This window comes from Rhamphochromis sp. 'chilingali' (genome assembly GCF_963969265.1).
Source record: "Rhamphochromis sp. 'chilingali' genome assembly, chromosome: 4".
NCBI lineage: Eukaryota > Metazoa > Chordata > Actinopteri > Cichliformes > Cichlidae > Rhamphochromis > Rhamphochromis sp. 'chilingali'.
The window spans coordinates 9,900,151-9,920,053 of record NC_137948.1 but is presented as its reverse complement, the minus strand read 5'-3'; the positions used below and the strand labels follow the sequence as shown (position 1 = coordinate 9,920,053).

General features: G+C 42.3%; 2 protein-coding genes across 3 annotated transcripts; both read right to left on the bottom strand.

Annotated features, from left to right (window-relative positions):
- Positions 1-282: 282 nt before the first annotated feature.
- On the bottom strand, positions 283-7,878 carry ogal (O-GlcNAcase like). 2 transcript variants are annotated; one of them, XM_080879740.1, is made up of 17 exons: positions 7,494-7,878; positions 7,272-7,323; positions 6,833-6,930; positions 5,928-6,058; positions 5,485-5,656; positions 5,271-5,369; positions 5,016-5,155; positions 4,776-4,920; positions 4,139-4,237; positions 3,794-4,050; positions 3,541-3,715; positions 2,980-3,065; positions 2,356-2,448; positions 2,182-2,270; positions 1,711-1,831; positions 1,492-1,621; positions 284-742 (listed from the first exon to the last, which is right to left on the bottom strand). In XM_080879740.1, exons 1-17 carry the CDS (start codon positions 7,564-7,566, stop codon positions 606-608), a joined length of 2,097 nt encoding a protein of 698 aa, XP_080735866.1. In that variant the 5' UTR covers positions 7,567-7,878; the 3' UTR covers positions 284-605. The 2 variants fall into 2 exon arrangements, with proteins under 2 accessions (XP_080735865.1, XP_080735866.1); XM_080879739.1 differs by having other exon boundaries at positions 283-742; positions 3,541-4,050.
- Positions 7,879-9,845: 1,967 nt separating this feature from the next.
- LOC308395580 (uncharacterized protein) lies at positions 9,846-19,292 on the bottom strand. The gene is made up of 11 exons (XM_080880497.1): positions 19,147-19,292; positions 16,999-17,103; positions 16,758-16,913; positions 14,764-16,447; positions 14,120-14,173; positions 13,252-14,032; positions 12,976-13,179; positions 12,714-12,780; positions 12,505-12,626; positions 12,262-12,413; positions 9,846-10,797 (listed from the first exon to the last, which is right to left on the bottom strand). Exons 1-11 carry the CDS (start codon positions 19,240-19,242, stop codon positions 10,697-10,699), a joined length of 3,522 nt encoding a protein of 1,173 aa, XP_080736623.1. The 5' UTR covers positions 19,243-19,292; the 3' UTR covers positions 9,846-10,696.
- Between the last annotated feature and the right edge of the window lie 611 nt (positions 19,293-19,903).

Here is a 19,903-nt window from a genome sequence, read left to right as displayed (position 1 = left end):
ACACACACGTTAATTGTCACTGAAGGTTTTGTCAAACCAGCTTATGCAAAGAAAGCCTGGCTAAACCAAACTTGCTTCCTATTACACCCCTCAACTTAAATGTTGCCTCACATGTGTTGAGTAATTATGATAAGCTTCTCAAGCCAGAGAACATGAGAATCACCAGCTGTTTAATGTAACCATAATTAATCATTAATATATTCCCTGTATCCCCTGAAAAGATTAAAATTTCTTCTTTAAATGTTCGCGTGTGAATCGTGATTTTAAACAAGAAACCAAAATCTTAATGTTGCATTTGCTGTGGTATTTCGTGGCATTTATTTAACTTGATTAAATCAACAAATTCATCTAAAAAATACCTATACAGTTTCATGTCTACAAAATCAATAGTAATGCATTACACTTCACTATACATTAGTTAGTATTCAGGTTTAATCAGGCCTTTCAAAGACTTGGCAATGGGTGCAGGATCACACTGATTAACCGCCTAACGTGAAAACATTTTGAATCAGTTTAACATGCTCCAAAGTTAGCGATTAGTCACATAGCAGATGTTTATCTCCTCACTTCAAACCTGAGGAAAGTACTCGTGAGCAGTTTTTTTTTCACAGGCTCGTTGCCATTACAAGGATGTCTTGCGGTAGCCCGTCCATCTGTACGAGTTTGAAGGAGCCCAGTTTGGAATAAAAGTCGAGCATCCTCCGATTGCTCTGCCTCAACTCACAAAAGGCTCCTCTGGACCCTAAAAGGAAAACAACAATGGTAACTTTGGAGTTTTGTAATAAAAGAAGCAGTAAAGGCTTTATGTGAAGTATTTCACAGATGCAAATATTCTGAGACTAACTTTATAATTAAGTATATATGGGGGTGTTAAAAGGAGACCATTATGCTTTTCCTTACTTTCTTCCATACATATACTGTTAGAATGGTGGATACACACAATCTTAGAAAGCATTTCAAATCATAAGGTCAGCATGTGTAAAAGTAACCCCTGTGAGCTAACAGCGTGGGCTTCAACCTGCTCAAAACACTGTTTCCTACAGTTTCTCTTTATGTTGGTGACTGCATGCATCCCTAGTATGGTCATCAAAGCCCCACCTATCTCCTGCTTAAACATTCTTTCTGAGTGGGGCAGCCAATCAGAAGAAAGCTGCCTTAAATTGAGGGTAGCTTTAAAGACAAGAGGAGCTAAATGTCTTATTTCATACAGGATGAACCTATACACAGCATAAGATTATTATGAACTGTGATTCATGCAAAGCCACTCTACTGGAACCCAAGAACAAACACGTGGAGTTGGAAAAGACCATAACTGGGCCCTTAAACAGCAAAGCAGCTTATATTATAAACATCTATAGATATAGAATGATATTGCTCTAAATGGAACAGCTCCCCCATGTGGTTAATTTTCTGCCTCATAAACCTCAACATGTGCAGTTAGATGAGCTTCATCCAGAATGATCAAGTTCACAGTGTGAAATCTCAACCTACCACTGCTCCTGATGGAGGACAACAGCTGACCAATCATGCGCTTGGCTGGAGAAGGATCAGTGACCCGAGGGAGCATTTCCAGAGCAATCACTGAGGGGAACTCTTCAAACACTGAACCACTTACTGCCCTCTGGAGTTTGGAAATAGAATACAGTCAAGTGACAGCATTTATGGTTATACTGCATTCTAGAAAAATTTTCACATCTTGCTTTGAATCACCTGGATCTTGGCTGCAGCTGGTTTGGCATCAGTGAGGGCCAGTGCATAACCACACAGCCCGAGGTAATCCTCCAGGATAAGACCACAGAGAGGGGAAGGAGAGATTTCACCTGCTGACAGGCTGCAATGCCCCAGGGGAAAAAAATAAGATGAAGAGGAAGATCACATTCACAGAAGAAAAAAGGTTTATCATCCCAAGTAATTTAAAGTGCGTTTTAACAATATACCCGCTGTATATAAAAGATTGCTGTAGCCATCGTGACATCACTTGTTACTATCTTGGTGTTTTGAAAATAGACGTTCAAAGTGAGGGGCGGTTTTTCCTGAGAACTCGAGGAGTGATGCATGCTTCCTGCTTGTGCAACTTGTGAATCACGTGGACTTTTAATAACGAGGACCACAGTTTCCAAAAATCAACATGAGGAAAGTGGTTAGTGAGGTCACATCACTAACAGAGTAGCTAACTCTTACCTGTCACTGATAAGTGGAGACTGAGCCATCAGAGCAGAGTTGCCTTCTCCTGCTTTCTGCATCTCCCTAAAAATCCTCTCTACCTCTGGCTAGAAAGAAAAAGAAATACTCCATAACATCACTCCTGAATTTTAATCGAGAGAAAACTAAACCACTGATGATCAGCATCTTCACCTTGTCCTCAGGGCAGTAGGGTCGTATGCAGTAAACTGCTGTCATGGGAGGATGTCTGAACAGGTCTCTGTTTCCATGTCCTGGCAGCATCCTCTGTTGGTGCGGAAGAAAACAGACACCAGAAACCCAAAGTTTAAAAATCAGGTGGATCTAGCATCACAAGGTGGTGCTTATATAGTATGCACTACAGATGGATGGTAACGTTAAACATGAAAACAATAAAATAAACGTTTGTGCACATAATCACTGTAGCCAGAAGCTCAGACATCAGATTGCTTTTGTTTTCACGGACATTTTTTTTTTTTCTTTAAACTCTTGGACCTTGATGATGTCAAGGCACACAGCACTGGAGGCCCCGCCCACCTTTATGAAGGGCAGCCAATCAAATGAAAGCTGGCTTGAAGGGAGCGGATATAAAGCAGCTTGTTTGAGACAGTAGAAGAACCAAGGAGCTGCACCAAGGCTCAGTAACATTATTTTGAACTGTGAATAATGCAAAGCTACTCTAGTGGAGTGCAAAAATAAAATATGGAGCACAAAACATCAGCTGGAGACCTTGCCTTGTTACTGACTATTATCACTGCTGTGATTTTATATAACAACTCACTGCACTGCTTAGTTTACCTGGAATTCTCCAGACAGGCCTCCTCTGAAGCCCCAAGGTTCAGGATCATCGTTCAATAACTGGGCTGAGGGTTGGCTGTGGCCTCCTGTGGAAGGCAACACACAACAAAATATTAAAAGCTACAGTAAGCAGCTTCAGTTCACACTTTCACACCTCATTTAACCAAAGCATAATCACTTCTCTTAAAAAGATAGAAGGATTAATCATCGAGCTGATAATCTAAATGCAGTTCCCTGCTGATTTTCATGGCTGCTGCAGTTTTTGTTTGGAAAAAAAAATGCTTACAAGCTCATCTCTTATTACAGGTAACAGTGGGAGCAGAAAATCACACAAACTGAATGAGATGCTCCAGCATTTCTTAGTTTCAGAATTCTTCAAAGAATTCAAGAAATATCTGTTTATATAGATGTAAATTTGAGTTTATTGTTGTTTATCAAGTGTTATTTTGTCCGTATTGTGATATGGATATTTTGCTACTAAGGGGTCCGCAACGTCTTCATCTATAGAGCAGTCTTTCAGTGTTGGTTTGCAATATGAGTGGAATATATTCGTTTTCTCACCTAGTGTTTTCACGTAGGCTCGAGCCAGACCGACCCCACTCTTGATGTCACAGATGTAGTTGTACAGATCGTACAGGATGCTGCGGTTCGGGGCATTTGACAGGCGGTTGAACATCTGCACCACTGCCTCACACATGTTATCGAACTGCTGGGCTCTTGAGCACCACTCTGCTGTCTGAAAAAACAGAAAACAGCTGTAGGAGGACAACATGTAGAAAAATGATCTGCGTTTGCATATAAATATAAATACTACCTTGTCTGTCTCTGCAGCTGCTGCCTGACTTTGGTTTTTGAGCCAGTCCAGCTCCTGCAGCATGGTCCTGGCTGTGGTACCGTGTTCGTAGGGCAGGTAGAAGAGGTCTGACAGCAGCTTCAGGTCATCCAGGGTCAGAGGCTCAGCTGTGTACAATGGGTTCTCCCCGGGACCAGGAATGTAGGGGCTCTCACCCATGTCAGTCTGCATGGGCTCCTCTTCTGATGACTCTTTCTTCAGGCGAGGATGACAAGGGCCTGGAAGCACAGACATACCGTGTATTAAAGTGACAACCACCCATTCATGTCTTTTAATATCATTAAACCATATTTAATAAGACTCTACCTCCTGGTTGATCTGTGCTCATGAACTCCTCCAGCCAGTCAGTGAGGGCCAGATTCAGGGCTTTCTGTGGGCTGTAGCAAGGATCCTGCTCTTCATCACCTGGAGGTGAAGGTCAGAGAAAGTGAGACAATGTTTAAGCTCCGTGACCTCACAGACAGCATGGAGTGGATTCCAGCAAACACAACGACAACACTGACAGCATTTCCTGTCAAAACTGGAAAAATAAATCTGCACCATAAATAGATGTTGATGTTGCTTCCACAGACAACAGTGATTCAGGCGGGGTGGGCCTTATGAAGCAAAAAATACTATTCAAAATATTCCAAAAAGTGCATGTTTTTATTTTTAAATATGATGTCTGACTGTCATGGCGTGGTTGTTGGTGTCAGGCAGGCTGAAGTACTCTTTGCGGAAAAAAGGAAAAGAAAAAACCTTGTTGATGCCAGAGGAGAAAGGCCAGACTGTTGGCTTTGAGCACTCCTGAAAGCATCAGGAGCAGGTTGGGTTCACTATATTATGATTGCAAATTACTTTCTACACAGTCGCTGAATGCACTTGAGGGTAGTCCTGTAATGTTTTACCTTCTACAAAAGAAAAAAAAAATGCATTTGTTAAATCATGACTAACAGAAACTCACCCATCTCCACATCCCTCGGTGTTCCTTCGGCAGGTGCTTTACACCATGTCGCCAGAGTGTGAACGGCCACGAAGTTTGGGTAAAACTCACAATTGGGATTTGTGAGCACTCCTTTCAGTTTTGGGATCAGATCAGTGGGTCTATCCTTTTTGAAAAAAACAATAATATATAGACACCGGAGTCATACTGGTACATACACACAATCTAACACTGTTAAAATAAAGAAGAGAAAAAAATAACCTTATAGGGTCCAAGGAAAAGCCTTTGGGGATCATAATCATTGGCATGAATGTTGTCCCAGATGACTGGTGCCCTCTTCAGGACTGAGGATACCTCCTCTATGGATTCAACTGAGATTTTGTGGGATACTACTTTTGGACCTAAATAAATGAAAAAAAAAAAAAAAAAAAAAAAGTAAAAACAAATGAATAATTAACCTTGGGGAAATTCAAGATCATGGAAACAGGTTCAGGCTCCGGCTGAGTGTAATCTTACCAGTCCACAGTACGTCAATGCCAGGCAGGAGCTTCTCTCCCACAGTGTTCAGGTACGAGGACTGGGTTACACTGGGCGTACAGAAGACAGCACAGTAATCTGAAGATAAAGAGTGACTCATTAAGAAACTGTTAGAATAATGTGTATTATTTTCTACCACAACGCTCCCTGTTTAACTGGACTGTAACTGGACTGGACTGTTTTGCTGTCTGACCTGTAGGACAGAAGAGAAAGACTTCGGGCTCTCCTAAGTGCATGTACACCTCGTTAGTGATGGCCACTTGAGCGTGGGCGAAGGAGCTGAAAGCCTGCTTGTCAGCTGGACACATCTCAGTCTCGATGTCGTCAAAGAGTAAAGAGAAAGACCTGCAGCCAAACTCCTTGACCTAAGGAACAAATGTAATTTCTGTCAGTGAACAGGGTCAAGTGAAAGTTAGCATCGCTTTGCTTACAGCCAAAGACATAAAAAAGGCTATTCCACCTAGAATTACACTAGCCTCTGTATAATTTTACTACCCCACTTTAAATGCATCCATTTTACTGCTAAGCAATGCGCTGTCCAAACCCTCGGAGAGCCACAAAGTGAGATACAACCAATTATAAATTATATTATATTTTTTCCTGCTGCACCCATCACCTCTGCTTCCAAAGTCCTACCTGATCTAGTTTCCTCTTCAGGGCAGCTACTTCTTTAGGGTTGGAGAAAGTAATGTCCAGACCGGGTGAGATTGCATAGACGAACTCGACGTCGTGCTGTTTCGCTGCTGATATCAGGCTCGTTAATTGTTCTATGAAAAGAAAAGGGACAAAGAAGAAATGCTATTTGATGATGCAGTTCACAAATTCTGTTAATGATCCCTTTACTTCCCATCAATGAACAGATTTAAAACAAAGAGTTAAAGTGACATGGTTTAACCTTAGATTTAGCTGCTTTTGTGTCTGCGGGGAAACTTTACGAGCATATACAGGTGGGTCTGAAGTCCACTGACTTGATGAGGGGTCATCAAAAACATGATAATTTGAAAAAGGTTAAACATCAAATCGTCTTCACTGCACTTCAGATTGTAATGTTTTTGATAACATCCAGACAGTCGACCCAAAGACACTTTAAACACGTCTGAGGAGATAACAATGAGTCGTAAGGGGATGAGTTCGGAAGAGCTGACAACTGCAAAATGACCAAACTTTTATTATTTTATGTGTTTTAATTTACTTTTATTGTTTGGGGCTCAATTTATAACCAGTTTTGCACGACTATTGAATGAGGACTCAGATATGCACACGTAAATTTAAACACATAGTTTCAGTTCCATTGCAGTTAACTGGACGTTGCAAATTAGTAAGTTGTCTGAGGAGGAAATATAGTACAGATTTTTTATTTAAATGAGCATTTGTTAAGGTAGCGGACTATGCATGGAGGCACAACTGCTCTGCTAATAGATCAGGGAATTAGTCAGTGTTACTTTTAAAATTAAAGACAGGTGCAACTGAATTTCATCTGCTTCCAAGACCAGAAAGATTTTTGTGGTTTTGAATTATGAATGTGATACGGTGAGACTCACCCGCCTCCTCAGCAGCGTACAAGTCTCTCCAGTACATCCTGTGTTTGTAATCATCCTTGGGGGCGTACAGGTATGTGTTCAAACCCCACTTCTGTTCCCTGCAAAACCAAAATATTATGCCAGAGGTTAGAAATTCTCAGTGCAACATTTCTAAATGTTGGTGCGCATCCTGATCACAATAAAAGCTTCTAGTAATAACAGAAAATAACAACCGAAATTGCCAGTGTAAGAGAAACTGTGACAAAAGCAATGCAAATCACCTGCATGTCATTTCATTCATGCAAATGATTCAGCGCAACTACTTTTGGATATTTAAAAAATAAATAAATACATGAATATGAATACAGCTATATATGTCAAAATCAGCAGCTGCTGTTATTACTTTCAGGAAGTGTGTTCATCATTTCCAGTTCTTCGCTTGGTGCCTAAGACCACATACCTCTTAAACAGTTCTGTTCTTTGCTCCATAGTCCACGGCCGCCCATAAAAGCCTGTAACAAGCAAAGGTCGACTTACACTTCAAAACGCGTCATCTTACCAAAAGTGATCAATGCATGATTGATTAATCAGATGCATTTTAAAGCGGGCAGCTGGAAGCATTCAAGAACCTGTAATCTAGCGGAGCCGCGGTGTTTGGGCCCCTGATTCCGGGTCTGCTCACCTTCTACTACGCCGCTGATGAAGCGCCCAGTCCCGGTGACGGGCTGTCGCTTGGTACTGTCCGGTTTCGACATGTTTTCCTGTAATATTCAGTCTCTTCCTGCTTTTTGACTTTAACAGTGCTCAGTCTGCAGCCCCAGCTGTGACACGGCGATACTGACAGTCATGCTTCTGCACGCCAACCTTTGAATTGATTCGCATTTATTGCACCTTATTCTCACGCCTGCGCAGTAACAGTCGGGTTAAACACCTGCAGCATTGCGCAACATCGCGCTAACGCCAATAAATGTCCAAACCTGTAAATGGTCGAAACAGAATCGCAGCTATTGTTTGGTGCGGATAACTGAAGTTCAGCTCATATTCAGACGCATGTGTCTGACTACCGGGTGGACGTCTTAAAGGGACAGTGTGCCCACAACTTAAAGGGACAACACACCAAAAAAAAAAAACAAAAAAAAAAACCACGCAGGATGCCACAGGAGTTCAGTATCTTCTACTAACTTTTACAGTTTTAATTTCAACATACCCGGTAGTTTGTTAAGTTAGTTTCGAGAGGATTTTTTTTTTTTTGCTTCGTTTTAGTTTTTATTCTTTAAATTTTTTTATTTTATAGCTTAGGTTTTATTAGATTTAGTCTTCTTAATTATAGAAATATGTAACAAGCAACCTTATTAAGTACACCTGTCCAGCAGCTGCTTGTAAAGGTGGGTGAATCGATCCAAGCATCTATACCAAAGCTGGTCTTGGTGTCTAACGTGACAGGATCGATATTTTGTTTTTATCTTTGAAGTTCAGCATGTAGCCCACTAAAGAGTTTTAAATAAACGGTTTTACTCTTCTTCTTCTTCTTCTTCTTCTTCTTCTTCTTTTTTAATGAAAAACATCTAACTCAAGATCTGAACAACGTCTGAAACTTTCTGTGTTGATTGTCACATCTATTTTATTTACAGCCTATAAGACATTTACAGATTGACCCAAAGTGATTTAGAGAAAGGCACATTTATATTCCAGGTAAAGCGGAAAGAGTGAAAGGTGTGGTTTTTGTATTAATCAATAATTATTGTGGATAGTAAAAATCACCTACCCTTAATATGTGTTCAGAATTTGCACATTAGTGATCCCATAAATCATGACACAATGCTGGCACATTGATAAGCTGCGTTTATAGATTAAAAGTATCTGTATCGGTACCGCTATTGGTAGTACTGGCCCTGTATTTACTTGGTATCAGATTGATACCAAAATTTGTAGTATTCCACAGCAGTTTATGTAAATAGCCAATCACACTGCAGAAAATCAATGCATTTAGGCCTCTAGACACGATCAAGGCAACCCTCTGAAGTTCAGACTGAGCAACAGTTCAAACATGGCTGGTTGTGCCAGAAGTGCTGGTAATTTTCCCGCACAAACGCCTGGAGGGTTTAGAGGGATGCTCTCTTGGTGAAAATGCCTTGTTGATGGAAAAGTCAGCGGAGGATGGCCAAAAATAACCATTTGTTACAACCAAGGTATGCAGAAGAGCATCTGTGAACAGACAACCTGTTGAACTTAGGTGGGCTACAGCAGCAGAAGACCACGGCAGTGCCACTCCTGTCAACTCAAAGAACAGGAAACCGAAGCTACAGTTTGTAGGGAAACACAAAAATGGGAAAATGTTACCTGATCTGATGAGTCTCACTTTCTGCTGTAACCTTCAGATGGTAGCGTCAGAATTTGGCATGAAAGCAGCAAGTCTCGTATCAATGGCAGGATGGATCCAATGGCCTTATATCACACTCCCTTATCTTTTCTGAGGCACAAATTGCAGTTCTTCTTGGTAGTTAATTACTGAAATAAACTGTCTAGATCTTTGCATATAAATCAGCAAACTCTTAGGAGATCGCCCAAAGAACTCCCACTCCCTCTCCTGAGTGTGTGGTTTTGCGAATGCATCATCAGGCTAATTTTACTTTTGTCCACAAAATTGCTGGCCCTAGTTTTTTGAAGCCAGGAGAGGATTTTGTGGCGTCGGAAACTAAGTCTAATCCTAAGTACTGTGATGATGTTAAGATATGTGAACAGTCTATAACAGTAAAAACACCTTTGGGAGCTCAAAATCTCAATATATCAAGTCTCCACAGATAATTGGTGCTTTCTAGTGATTCTAAATGTAGATTTTTTTTTAATATGCCAGCAATTTAACTAGAGGTGCAGTCACTATCAGTAGCTGCAGTCCAGAATCACAGGTTTGAATCAGAGGTTTTTTAAGGACTTTTTTAAAATGGGGTCACTGCATAGACCAAAAGAATCACTTGTGTGGGCCCACGGGGAATTATTTTTATCAGAAATAAATTTCACACTTGATGACAATCACTTGAAAATTCAACAGGTTATGATTTTAATTGTCAACCAACAATTAAGGAGACCCCCCTGAAAAACATAGCAGCCAGATTAATGCACAAGATGAAACTGAGGTAATGCAGTGTGGTTACAGCCATAAACATTGTTTATTCTATGTAAAGAGCAATATATCACACCCTTTATTTCAAGCTCACCAATGGAAAGTAAAGCAGTGGAGCAAACCACTGTCTGCCACAATTATCTGGATCTGGTTCAACATCAATATGATGTCACCAAATTTTTCTTGTTTAAGTTTGGTATATGTTTGTGAAGATATAATCCTAAATGTCTAATAAACTACTAGAACAGATCCAAATGTGGACCTACTGGAAAAGTGAACCCCTTCTACATTAGTCCAAGCCCTCAAAAACGTTCATTTAAATCAGTCCGGAACAGCAAAGAAACACACAAATCAACACAATAACAAAAGCTCCTTGTCAGAGGTAAATATCTACATGAAAATATCTAATCACTCAAATTAACCCAAGTAAACAGAAAAACAATAAATTGCCTTTTTTCCCTATACAAACTTTTCTCAGTGCTCTGGAATGCCATAAAAACCTTGTCTCACATCAAGTGCTACATGTCAACTTTGCACACGAGTAACTGCATGCATACAAGTGCTACATGTTTGTACATATAAACTGTACACATAAAAACCTTCATGCATTTACAATATAGTTTAGCAAAACATGAAAACTTATAACAAATTTTTCCCATGCCAGTATGAGCACAATGCTCTGAGGTTTGTGGAAAAACCCCCCCAAAGCAAACGCTTCCATCTTTTCTTCCAGGCTTGTGCTGCCGTTCGTCCTCTCGGCTCTGCTACGTCTTTAATCCTCTCTGAGCCTGCTTCAGCAACGAATCAAAGTCGAGGTCCTCAAACTTGGTCCTGGAAGGAGACGCTTCTGCGTCTCTGTTTGCATCTGAGAAAGAGAGGGATGTGCACATGTTCACTGCTGTGTTCAACAAGGTGATGAGGGTGTCCGCGATGTGTATTACAATATAGTGTGAGAGCACTGTAGCAAATACAGCTTTTGTGAAGCTTCAAAATTTCAGTTTATGATAACACTGTTGCACTGTAACTCTTGACCAGCAGTGACACTGGCCCTTAATCCAAGTGCTTCATCTGTCTGCGGAGGCTGCGTGATAACCCACTCTGCCCTCCTTCCCTCTCAGCCTGTCTGTGTGGCCATTCTTTTCTATGAGCACTGGAGAGGATGTGTGCCTTATTTTCAATCAGCAACACCTGGGCCCAGAGCGCCGGTGCTCTACAAAAGTCAATAGGGATTAGTTGCTGGGTGGCTCTCCTCCCTGAAGCCTGGAATGTTTAGAGCTGCTTAAAAAGAGCAACAAGCCCGTTTACTGGACCTGTGTGGATTCAGATACAGATGCACCTTCACCTTTACGAGGTGCCTCGGGCACAAAAAGTTAGAAAATCACTCACCTAATCAATTTATAACTTACACTAGTTACACCATCATCATCATCATTCATCTTTCTGATTAAGGTTTTCAGCTGTACACAGTGGTGCTGTTGGAGTGCTCTATTCTCACAGAAGTGAGTGGACTGTCATGATAGACTCGAATCGAACATGCTAGTCCTGCTGGGAAGTCATGAGGTGTTTTAGCAGTTGGTTTCTGTTTGTAATGAAACAGATTAAATGTGCACAATTATCATATATGACACCAATTTTAATTCCCAACCCAAAGAGATGACCCACACTGTACAGGTTGGGACACCTCTGGGGTGGCATCTTTGGCTCTGCAATTAAAGAGCATAAACAACAGTTGACTGTGTTGGGTATAAACCCCCTTTTTCCTGTGCTGAACATCTCAGCCTCATGTCTGAACGAGTACTGTGGTTTCTTTCTTTTTTTTAAATGCCTGAGAGCAACTTTCAATTTTAATCTGTTGGATTTAGTCACAATGTCACATCTCTACAACTTCAATTATTTTTTTTGGTTGTCTGGCTACATTTAATATGATTTCATTCAACTTCTTTTTTTCCTTTATTCTGGTAGAATAAACCAAGCGTGTTTCAGCCTGTCCATTCTCACACAGCTATTATAAGGCCGGGCTTTTATTCCCTTGCGGACGCCACAGATGAGTAGTTGTTCTTATTATATTTGTAGACCTTAGCTTGAAGCCTGCATGTGCTGCTGGTGCTCTTATACTGTGCAGAATACACAGTATACTGTCTGTACAGTCATAACAAATTGAAGGATACAGCATGTGTAGGTTCACCTGCCGTTTCATAACACAGTAGTTTTTAGGGCAATTTTTTTTAGTCTTTTCCAGATAAATTTTTTGTTTTTTATCGATTTGTCCGGTAACTCTCTCCTTTCACTATAGTGTAGTGTTTGTCTTGGCTGTTGGTGTTAGACCTACCAAGATCCGTGTAGTTTGTATTACAAAACTGCCGTCTTCCACCAAAGCAGATGTCAAAGGGCAGCTCATCAGGTTGCCGTAGTTTCCCACCATTATCGATGGCTGCGAAAGCATCTTCCATGTTGTAGAAAGTAACGAAGGCATAGTGGTCACTGTGGGAACCAAAGATGTTGAGTTTAATGGTGACCCATTTCACTGTAAAGCCAATAAAAAACGTGTTAAACTGTAATGGTGCATGCTTACCCCCTATCTCTGAAGTGAAGTGACACACACTCCACCTCTCCAAACTGAGAGAAGCGTTCTCTCAGTTCATCGTGAGTCATGGACCTGCGGATGCGGCCGACGTACACCACCCGGCGCTCGTCCTGTGTGAAAGAATTAAATGCGATATAGTTACCGCCCACTGGAAAAGCAAAAAAAAAATATCAGTACGTCAGATGAGTTTTACTCACTATGGCTTTCAGTTTCTGAATCCTTATCTCATGCTCTCTCCTGAGCTTCCTGGACTCTCTGCTGCTGCTGCACGGACGAAGAAAATGGAGAGTGAGATTTTGCTCCCACTGAATGTGTCAGTTATCGCATAAAATCAGGGGCAACGACAAGTCAGTGCGATTGTTCTTTATGTCAAAAGTTCGCACTAGTTCTCTAGCAGTTAGCAACAATTGCACTGTATCTGAACTGGATGGTTACAGCTCATCAACAATATTCACTGACCTGCAAAAGTCTCTCCACCGCTTACAGCATATTTGTGGAGATGGCGACCGAGACCGGGATGTGGACCGGGACCAAGATCTGGACCGTGATCTGCTGTATCTTGGTGTACAGCACCCTGACCTGTACCGCCGAGGAGGGGATCGGGACATGGAGCAAGAGGGGGACGATGAACACGAGCTGCTCTCTGAACGCTTGCGATGGAGCCTGCAAGATAGACATATTGTAGCCACAAAAGGCAAAAGCTCAGGCTGAACGTGAATGATAGAAGATGAGTACCTTAATCTTTTTGGAGAGCGAGATGAAGAGCTGGATGAGGAAGAAGAAGAGGAGGACCGGGAGCTGGAGCTTGAATCGGACCGTGGTGATCTTCTCCTGTATCTCCTCTTCTCTCTGCCTCTGACAGGAGGGCTGGGTGGAGGTGTCGGGAAGGTGCATGGAGCGGTCTTGTCTTCACTCCTCCCACGATCTTCTTTGGCAGCACAGTCTGCAAACTGCAGAGCTCTGTCTGTGGTCTCTGATCTGGCCCTGGGCTGATTGAACTGATGCTGCAGCACTGACTGTGTTTTAACAGTTGTAATCTGGTTCTTCTCTTCACCTGCAGCTTGCAAGCCCTGGGTCATCACATGGTGCTCATTTGTGGTTTGAGAAGCATCCTTGAGTAAACGGGGCTTAGCTCTGCTACGCTGAGAAGCATTTACAGGAGAATGATCTACAGAGCCGCAGTAATCGTGATCGGCAGATACGTGCACAAATATGTGGGAAGAAGCAAGAGCTGCAGCTGACTCTGACTGAGTTGTGTGAGTCTTCCTGGACGGCAGAGGACGGGGGTCAATTATCTGAATAGCCTTGGATGGAGGATTTTTCCGTCTTGCAGGCTGCTTAGTGCTCAGAATGATTTCAGTGCTGAGGGGCTCAGGGATATCCACAGCCTCCAACACTTGGAGTTTCTGACTTTCTGCAGTGCTTAAAGATTCAAGTGGTCCCACAGAGGACATCGCCGTTAATGAAGCAGCACGGAGAAGCGCGGGCTCGTTCTCACAAACTCTCTCTTCTTTAGCTGGAGGAGGAAAAATAAAAAGAGGTTATGTATCGCAGGACGTGAGCCTCCATAGTACACCGCTGCTAGTAATCTGACAAAATTCACCTTGTGTTTCCTCAAACTGCTCCAACAAGCTGGTCAGATCAGTCGCTTCAATTCCTGATGAAAGAAAGAACAAACGTGAAAAGATCGCTTTGGAAGATGCTCGCCTTTAGTTCTCTCACACTCCTATCATCATCACATTTAACTCAAAATAATAACAACACCATGTAAGCTCAAAATCCTTGGGCTTTCTTATTAATATGTTCTATGAGAAAACAGTAAAAATGAAGACTGAATCTTCTAGTATGCAGAGTTTTTTGGACAGCCTTTAACTTTGCATGCGTCTCCTGTCTGCACACCTGTCTCCACGTCATCGTCCCACACAAGTTTTACCAGTTTTTCCTGGTAGTTCGCAACATGTTCCTTTCCTGCTTTTGTTGTGGAAAGCAAACAGCTTATAAGTGCTCTACTGCCGCACTGTGATGATCGCAACATAGTATATACTAGCAAAAAAAAGAGAAAGTATGCTTCCTGGCACAAAACATAAAAAATAGCTGTTGTTTTAAATCAGGCATATTTTGCCTTTGAAAATGTTTTCCCCAGATTCCAGTCTTTAAGTCGAGCTAACTGGCTGCTTCTACATTTATTTCACAGTCAATCAACTTCTGTATATTTCCTAAAATGTGAAACTACTCCTTTGTGTTTACCTGAGTCAGCTGTTGCTCCCTGCACTCTGCACCTGGATTGAGGAGGTGGTGGTTCCTCGGGAGGACTCATACTGTGGGTTAGGACCTCGGTTACTGCTCCAGAATCTATGTGAGTGAGGGGCTGACTGAAATGTGGGCTGACAGAGGAACATTTTACTGGTCTCTGTGCGTCAGGACTCGGTGCCTGTGGAGTTTCTGGTAAGCGCTGGGGTCCTTTGGGTGGGCTCAGACTGCATTTTTGAATGTGTGATTTTATGCCCTGTGAGTTTTCTTGTTCCTGAGAGATATAGGAATCATCTGCTATTTCACTAAATGCTGTCTTCGTATCCTGAAGTGGTGCAATGCTCTCTTGGCTATAATCTTTGATTAGAGGTGACACCTGGGGATTTAGCTCTGAGGAACATGTCTGTCTCTGAAGAGGTGCAGCTGAGGATTCAGTGTGGAGTTCTTGAGGCTGTCTGTTGCTCTGCAGGCTTGAATCCCTGGACAGAAACTCCACTTTAGGTGCTGATGAAGAGTTGGAAGTGGATGGTGATGCTGCCTGAAGAACTGGCAGGGAAAGGAGGACAGGATTTGGGGGGTCACTACTAAGTATTGTTGGCTTCTTCACTGGACTTTTCTGGCTTTCATGAAGAATGTCCGGCAGTGGACTGGCAGGCGAGAGGACTTTGGATTCAGTCCTTTGGTGATTTAGTCTGCTGTGATTTACATAAGTGGAAGATTTGGCTTCTGAGGAGTGAAGCTTGCGTGGTGAAGAGGCAAGATGGGATGACTTGAAATCAGGTTTACGGGGGTCTGGGTAGTGATGCGGCATCTTAGGTTTGCAGCCGTTTTGTTTCTGCAAACAGAGGATGGGGGTCAGCTCCTTAGGGGGCTCAGGAACAGAGGGCCACTTGGTAGTGTAGTTCCCCTGTTTCTCTACCAGGGGTTGTCTCTTCTGGCGCAGCTGTCTGTACTGTTGGAGGCTGAGTGATCTGGCCTTTGTCTGAGCTTTAGGCTGCTGGTCCTCAGTTTTGTTATAATTTACCTCCGAGGACGTTGCTGAGGCTTCAATTGCTGGATTTTCAAGTGTGTTTGTGCTGTTCAGTGGAAGTGACTCACTTTCACCAGTATGGCAATTTGTGGGATCGCTCTCATTTAATCCATTTTCCGATTCATCCAATGAAGCCACTCGAACGGGGCCAAAGCTCACTCTTTTCTTCCCTTTGGATGGGGGTGATCTGGAGTTTCCATTCAACAGCACGCTCTTCAGGACTTGCCCGCTATCTCTTCTTTCATCTACCTCATCTCGTATCTTGGCCTCTCTTACAGGCGCCTCGTCATCAGATACTACATTTATCTCTTCATCACTGTCTCCAGTTGGTCTTTCGTACTTCCACACCTCTTCCTGGGAGAATATGGTGGGATGTGTCCTCGGCTGATCCCCTTCCTCCACACGAAGCTTCAGACAGTAGGGATGCATGAGCTTCACCAGGCTGACGAGAGAAGTCGAGGTAAAAACCTCGACTTCGGCATCTGCCTTTTTATTTTTGGGATGAAACATCTGGCCTTGTAGCTTAAACATCTGTGACAGACCGCTTTTCTCTAGTTTGCCCCCCTCGCCTTTCTCCCCATCACTCTGAGTTGTGGATGCTGTAGTTGGTGTTTTAGATCTTGGTCTAAGTCTCTGAGCAAACGATGATCCCTATTAAAAATGAGAGAGAGGGGTCTCAAGATCTCATACTGCATCTGCTGCGAGTAACATGTCACTTCCTTCCTACCTAAACACAAGTTACCATGGTGATCTAAAAGAGCTGAAGTTGTGACATAGAAAAATCTTTATTTTATTTACAGACACCTCACTAACACACTAATCCTGCTTTGTAAATTTCCACATTAGCTGATCATCATTAGCTTCATGATGAAACAGTCGAAACGCTTCTCCTACTTCTTCTCTGATTACTAGAACAGACTGTGGACAATACAAGTAATTCTTCATTCTAGTTTCTACTCACCACGGTGTTGTCCCTGTACTCTGCCTGGCTGAGGAACTTGGTGTCTGGCAGGGTGTCGAAAGGAGACAGAGTCCTGCCGTCATCCTCCACACAATCCAGCATCTCAGTCAGGGCGGACAGCAGGCGCTCGCTTTCTTCCTCAGCTCTGCTCTTGCACTGAAGCGAGAACGCCAAATCAAAATACATACACAGCCAGTGTGACTGAGTGAAATCATTTAGATGAATCTGCTTTGACTCTGACCTCCGATGCAACAGTGGAGTCTTCCAAGATGGCCAGGATGGAGTGATCCACACAGGACTGTGTGTCCATGTCCACGCCTTCCACACCTGCCCTGCTCAGGACTGGCTGTAAACACAGGCATGACACTTCAATGTCCATGTTATACTGATTTGCATGCACACACATTAGTATATTTACACCTCCTGCTTAATAAAAAACAAAAACCCCAAAACACTCATTTCCCTGGGTGTGACCAAAAGATCAGGAAGCATGACTCTAACTCCAGAGCAAAAACAGGAAGTCCCAGTTCTGACAAAAGTTCAAAAAACTGTGATCAGATCTGATACTTGACTCATGTTTAAAAAGCGAGTACTTGTCTATCACACATAAACCCATACTGACTTACGTATCGTCCTAAATGAAATGCTGTTATTACAGAACATGATAGTTTGATTGCTTACTGCACTCAGCACTATCTGAAGCATTAGAGCAGCTGAATGGTGGTGCAGCTAAGTTGTTTATTAGTTTGTGGAATACAGCGGTTGTGACTAAAATATTAAGACTGTCCATAATGTTGTCCATTTCAGGGTTTAACATAATCAACATCTCAATGACTGTGGGCCAGAAAAAAAAAGGGCATCACATGGACAATAGTAATGGACCACATCTCTTAATCTTCAGGTGTGTTCAGTCCTTCTGCCAAAGGTGCAGAAAATCAAGTATCTAGTGAAACATTTACAAACATTCGCGAAGAACAGTTTGCTGTAAAGAGCTTGATGAATTTGAGTGAGCTGCTGTAATAGGATGCAAACCTTTAACAACTCAGTTTGCGACATTTCTTCTCTCCTAGATTTTCCACAATCAACTGTAAATGGTATTACTGCAGAGTAGAAGCATTTAGAAACTTAGCTCAGCCACGTAGTGTCAGACCACGTAAAGTTACAGAGCGGGTCGCTGAGGTGCACAGGGCACAAAAGTCTCACTGCTCTGCTGACTCAGTAACTCCACAGGACCAAACCTCCTCTGGCATTAACATCAGCACCAAAACGGTCCACCAGCAGCTTTTTCTTACATCATTATTCACAAAATATTTTTTTCTAAACTGCGTCTTTGGATAGCTTAAACATAAATGAAGCCATCCTTAACCACTCCCACCCACCACCTCATTACTATACAAGGAATAACTCAATCAAGAAGCTGGTGAAAGGAAAGGTGCCTGTGTTACGTTGGATACTGGGTCTAATAATTTGACCTAAGAAACCCTATAAAATACTATTTATTTTTTAAAGATTTAAATCTGTGACAGCACACTTATAACTCACTGGGAAGCAGGAGTGCGCATCTTTGTTTTAATAGTATTTCATGTTATTAACAAACTTTGCCTATTTTTTGTGGCCGCTGTTTAAAAGACCCCTGCAACTTTTTTAGGCTCTAAATGTGATTATGTGGCTCATGCTATTAAATCAAGAACTGTGTGGGGTATTTAATCGATATACTATAACTAAACACAAAGAGGAGCAGACACTCAGTCAGACAGCAAAGGATTTCTCTTAAAGGAAAGAACAGGAAAGTGAAACCTCAGTTTTTAAGATCAAGTTGTGATGAATGAGTAGGAAGCCGGCTACGGCCCTAGAGGCGGGTGTAACATCTGTACAGCACCTCTGGGAAGTGAAGCAGCTCTCATTTCCTGCACTCCTCTAACCAAGCATTTGCTTGACAGGGCAGCGGTTCATTTCAGTGCCTGGAATATGTTAAAATTAGGCTTCCGGCAGTCAAGCAAGGACAGCAGCTGGGGGATAGTTGAGGGAAATAAAGCAGCGTGGGTCGTACGGAGGGCGATGCCTTATCTGAACATCTTGTACCTTCGCGGGAACTCACCGGCTTCCCTCCGTTTAAACATCCAAACTAATAAACATCAAACTAGACACGAACAGCCTCATTAACTAGCTTGTCATTTAGCATTTCCCGCATCCAAACCGTCCAAATGACAGGCGGATCGATCCGCTCCCTGATCACTACCTGAGTAGTACTACGAGCTCGTTTCAGCCACGTGTCGTTATTCGCGCATGTGGCCTCGAGAGCAGGGGATACACGCCCGACTAATGCACCGAAACCCGCCACTATGCGGTCTATTTTATGACCGATGAGCTAAAGTGAGGAAACCGGTACCTCGTTGGGGGTGTTGCTGGCCATAAAGTCGCTGTTGCCGGCATTTACTTCCCCGTCTTTCCCCCTCCACCGCGCCGCCATCTTGCCTCTCCACATGGTCCGCTGGCAGGCCGGAGGGAGACACGTGGTCACCGGTTGGAAGCGCGCGAAAAGCACTGATCTGAGATCGGATTTAACTACGTTAATCAGAGCGAGGACGCGAGTAGAAATCAGATCCCAGGTCAGCTGTCTGCTCGTCACGTTTCTCATTGATTATTAATTAGTTTTAGCTTAAAAAATAGTTTTAGTGACCCACAAAGCGAGACGAATTAGGGACAAATAAAGGAAGCGGGTTTTGACAATGAAAGGTAAAATAAAAGGCAGCTTATTAAAGGAATCGTTTTTCTTTTCTTTTTACAGGATCGTATTCAGAAGCACTTAAATGTTTCTGGACTGCTTTCATTCCACCCAAATTATAATCAATTCAAACAAATAAGTAAAAAATTAACTTATTAAAAGTTGATTCTTGTTACAGGTTTAAATTTTTCATTCATTAGTTATTGCTCAAAGAGACACCTTGTGGCGGAAGAGTCTTGTTACAGATGTTATGTACAAATATAGATATAAGCGATAAAAAATGTGAACTCTCTATAAAAAAAAAAGTTATAAAACCAATACACTCAAAGTGAAATGTTAAATTAAAATTAATTATTCTAATATGAATATAAGTGAAAATGGTCCAGGTAGGAGTGATTTCCTGTTCCAATGATAAAATATA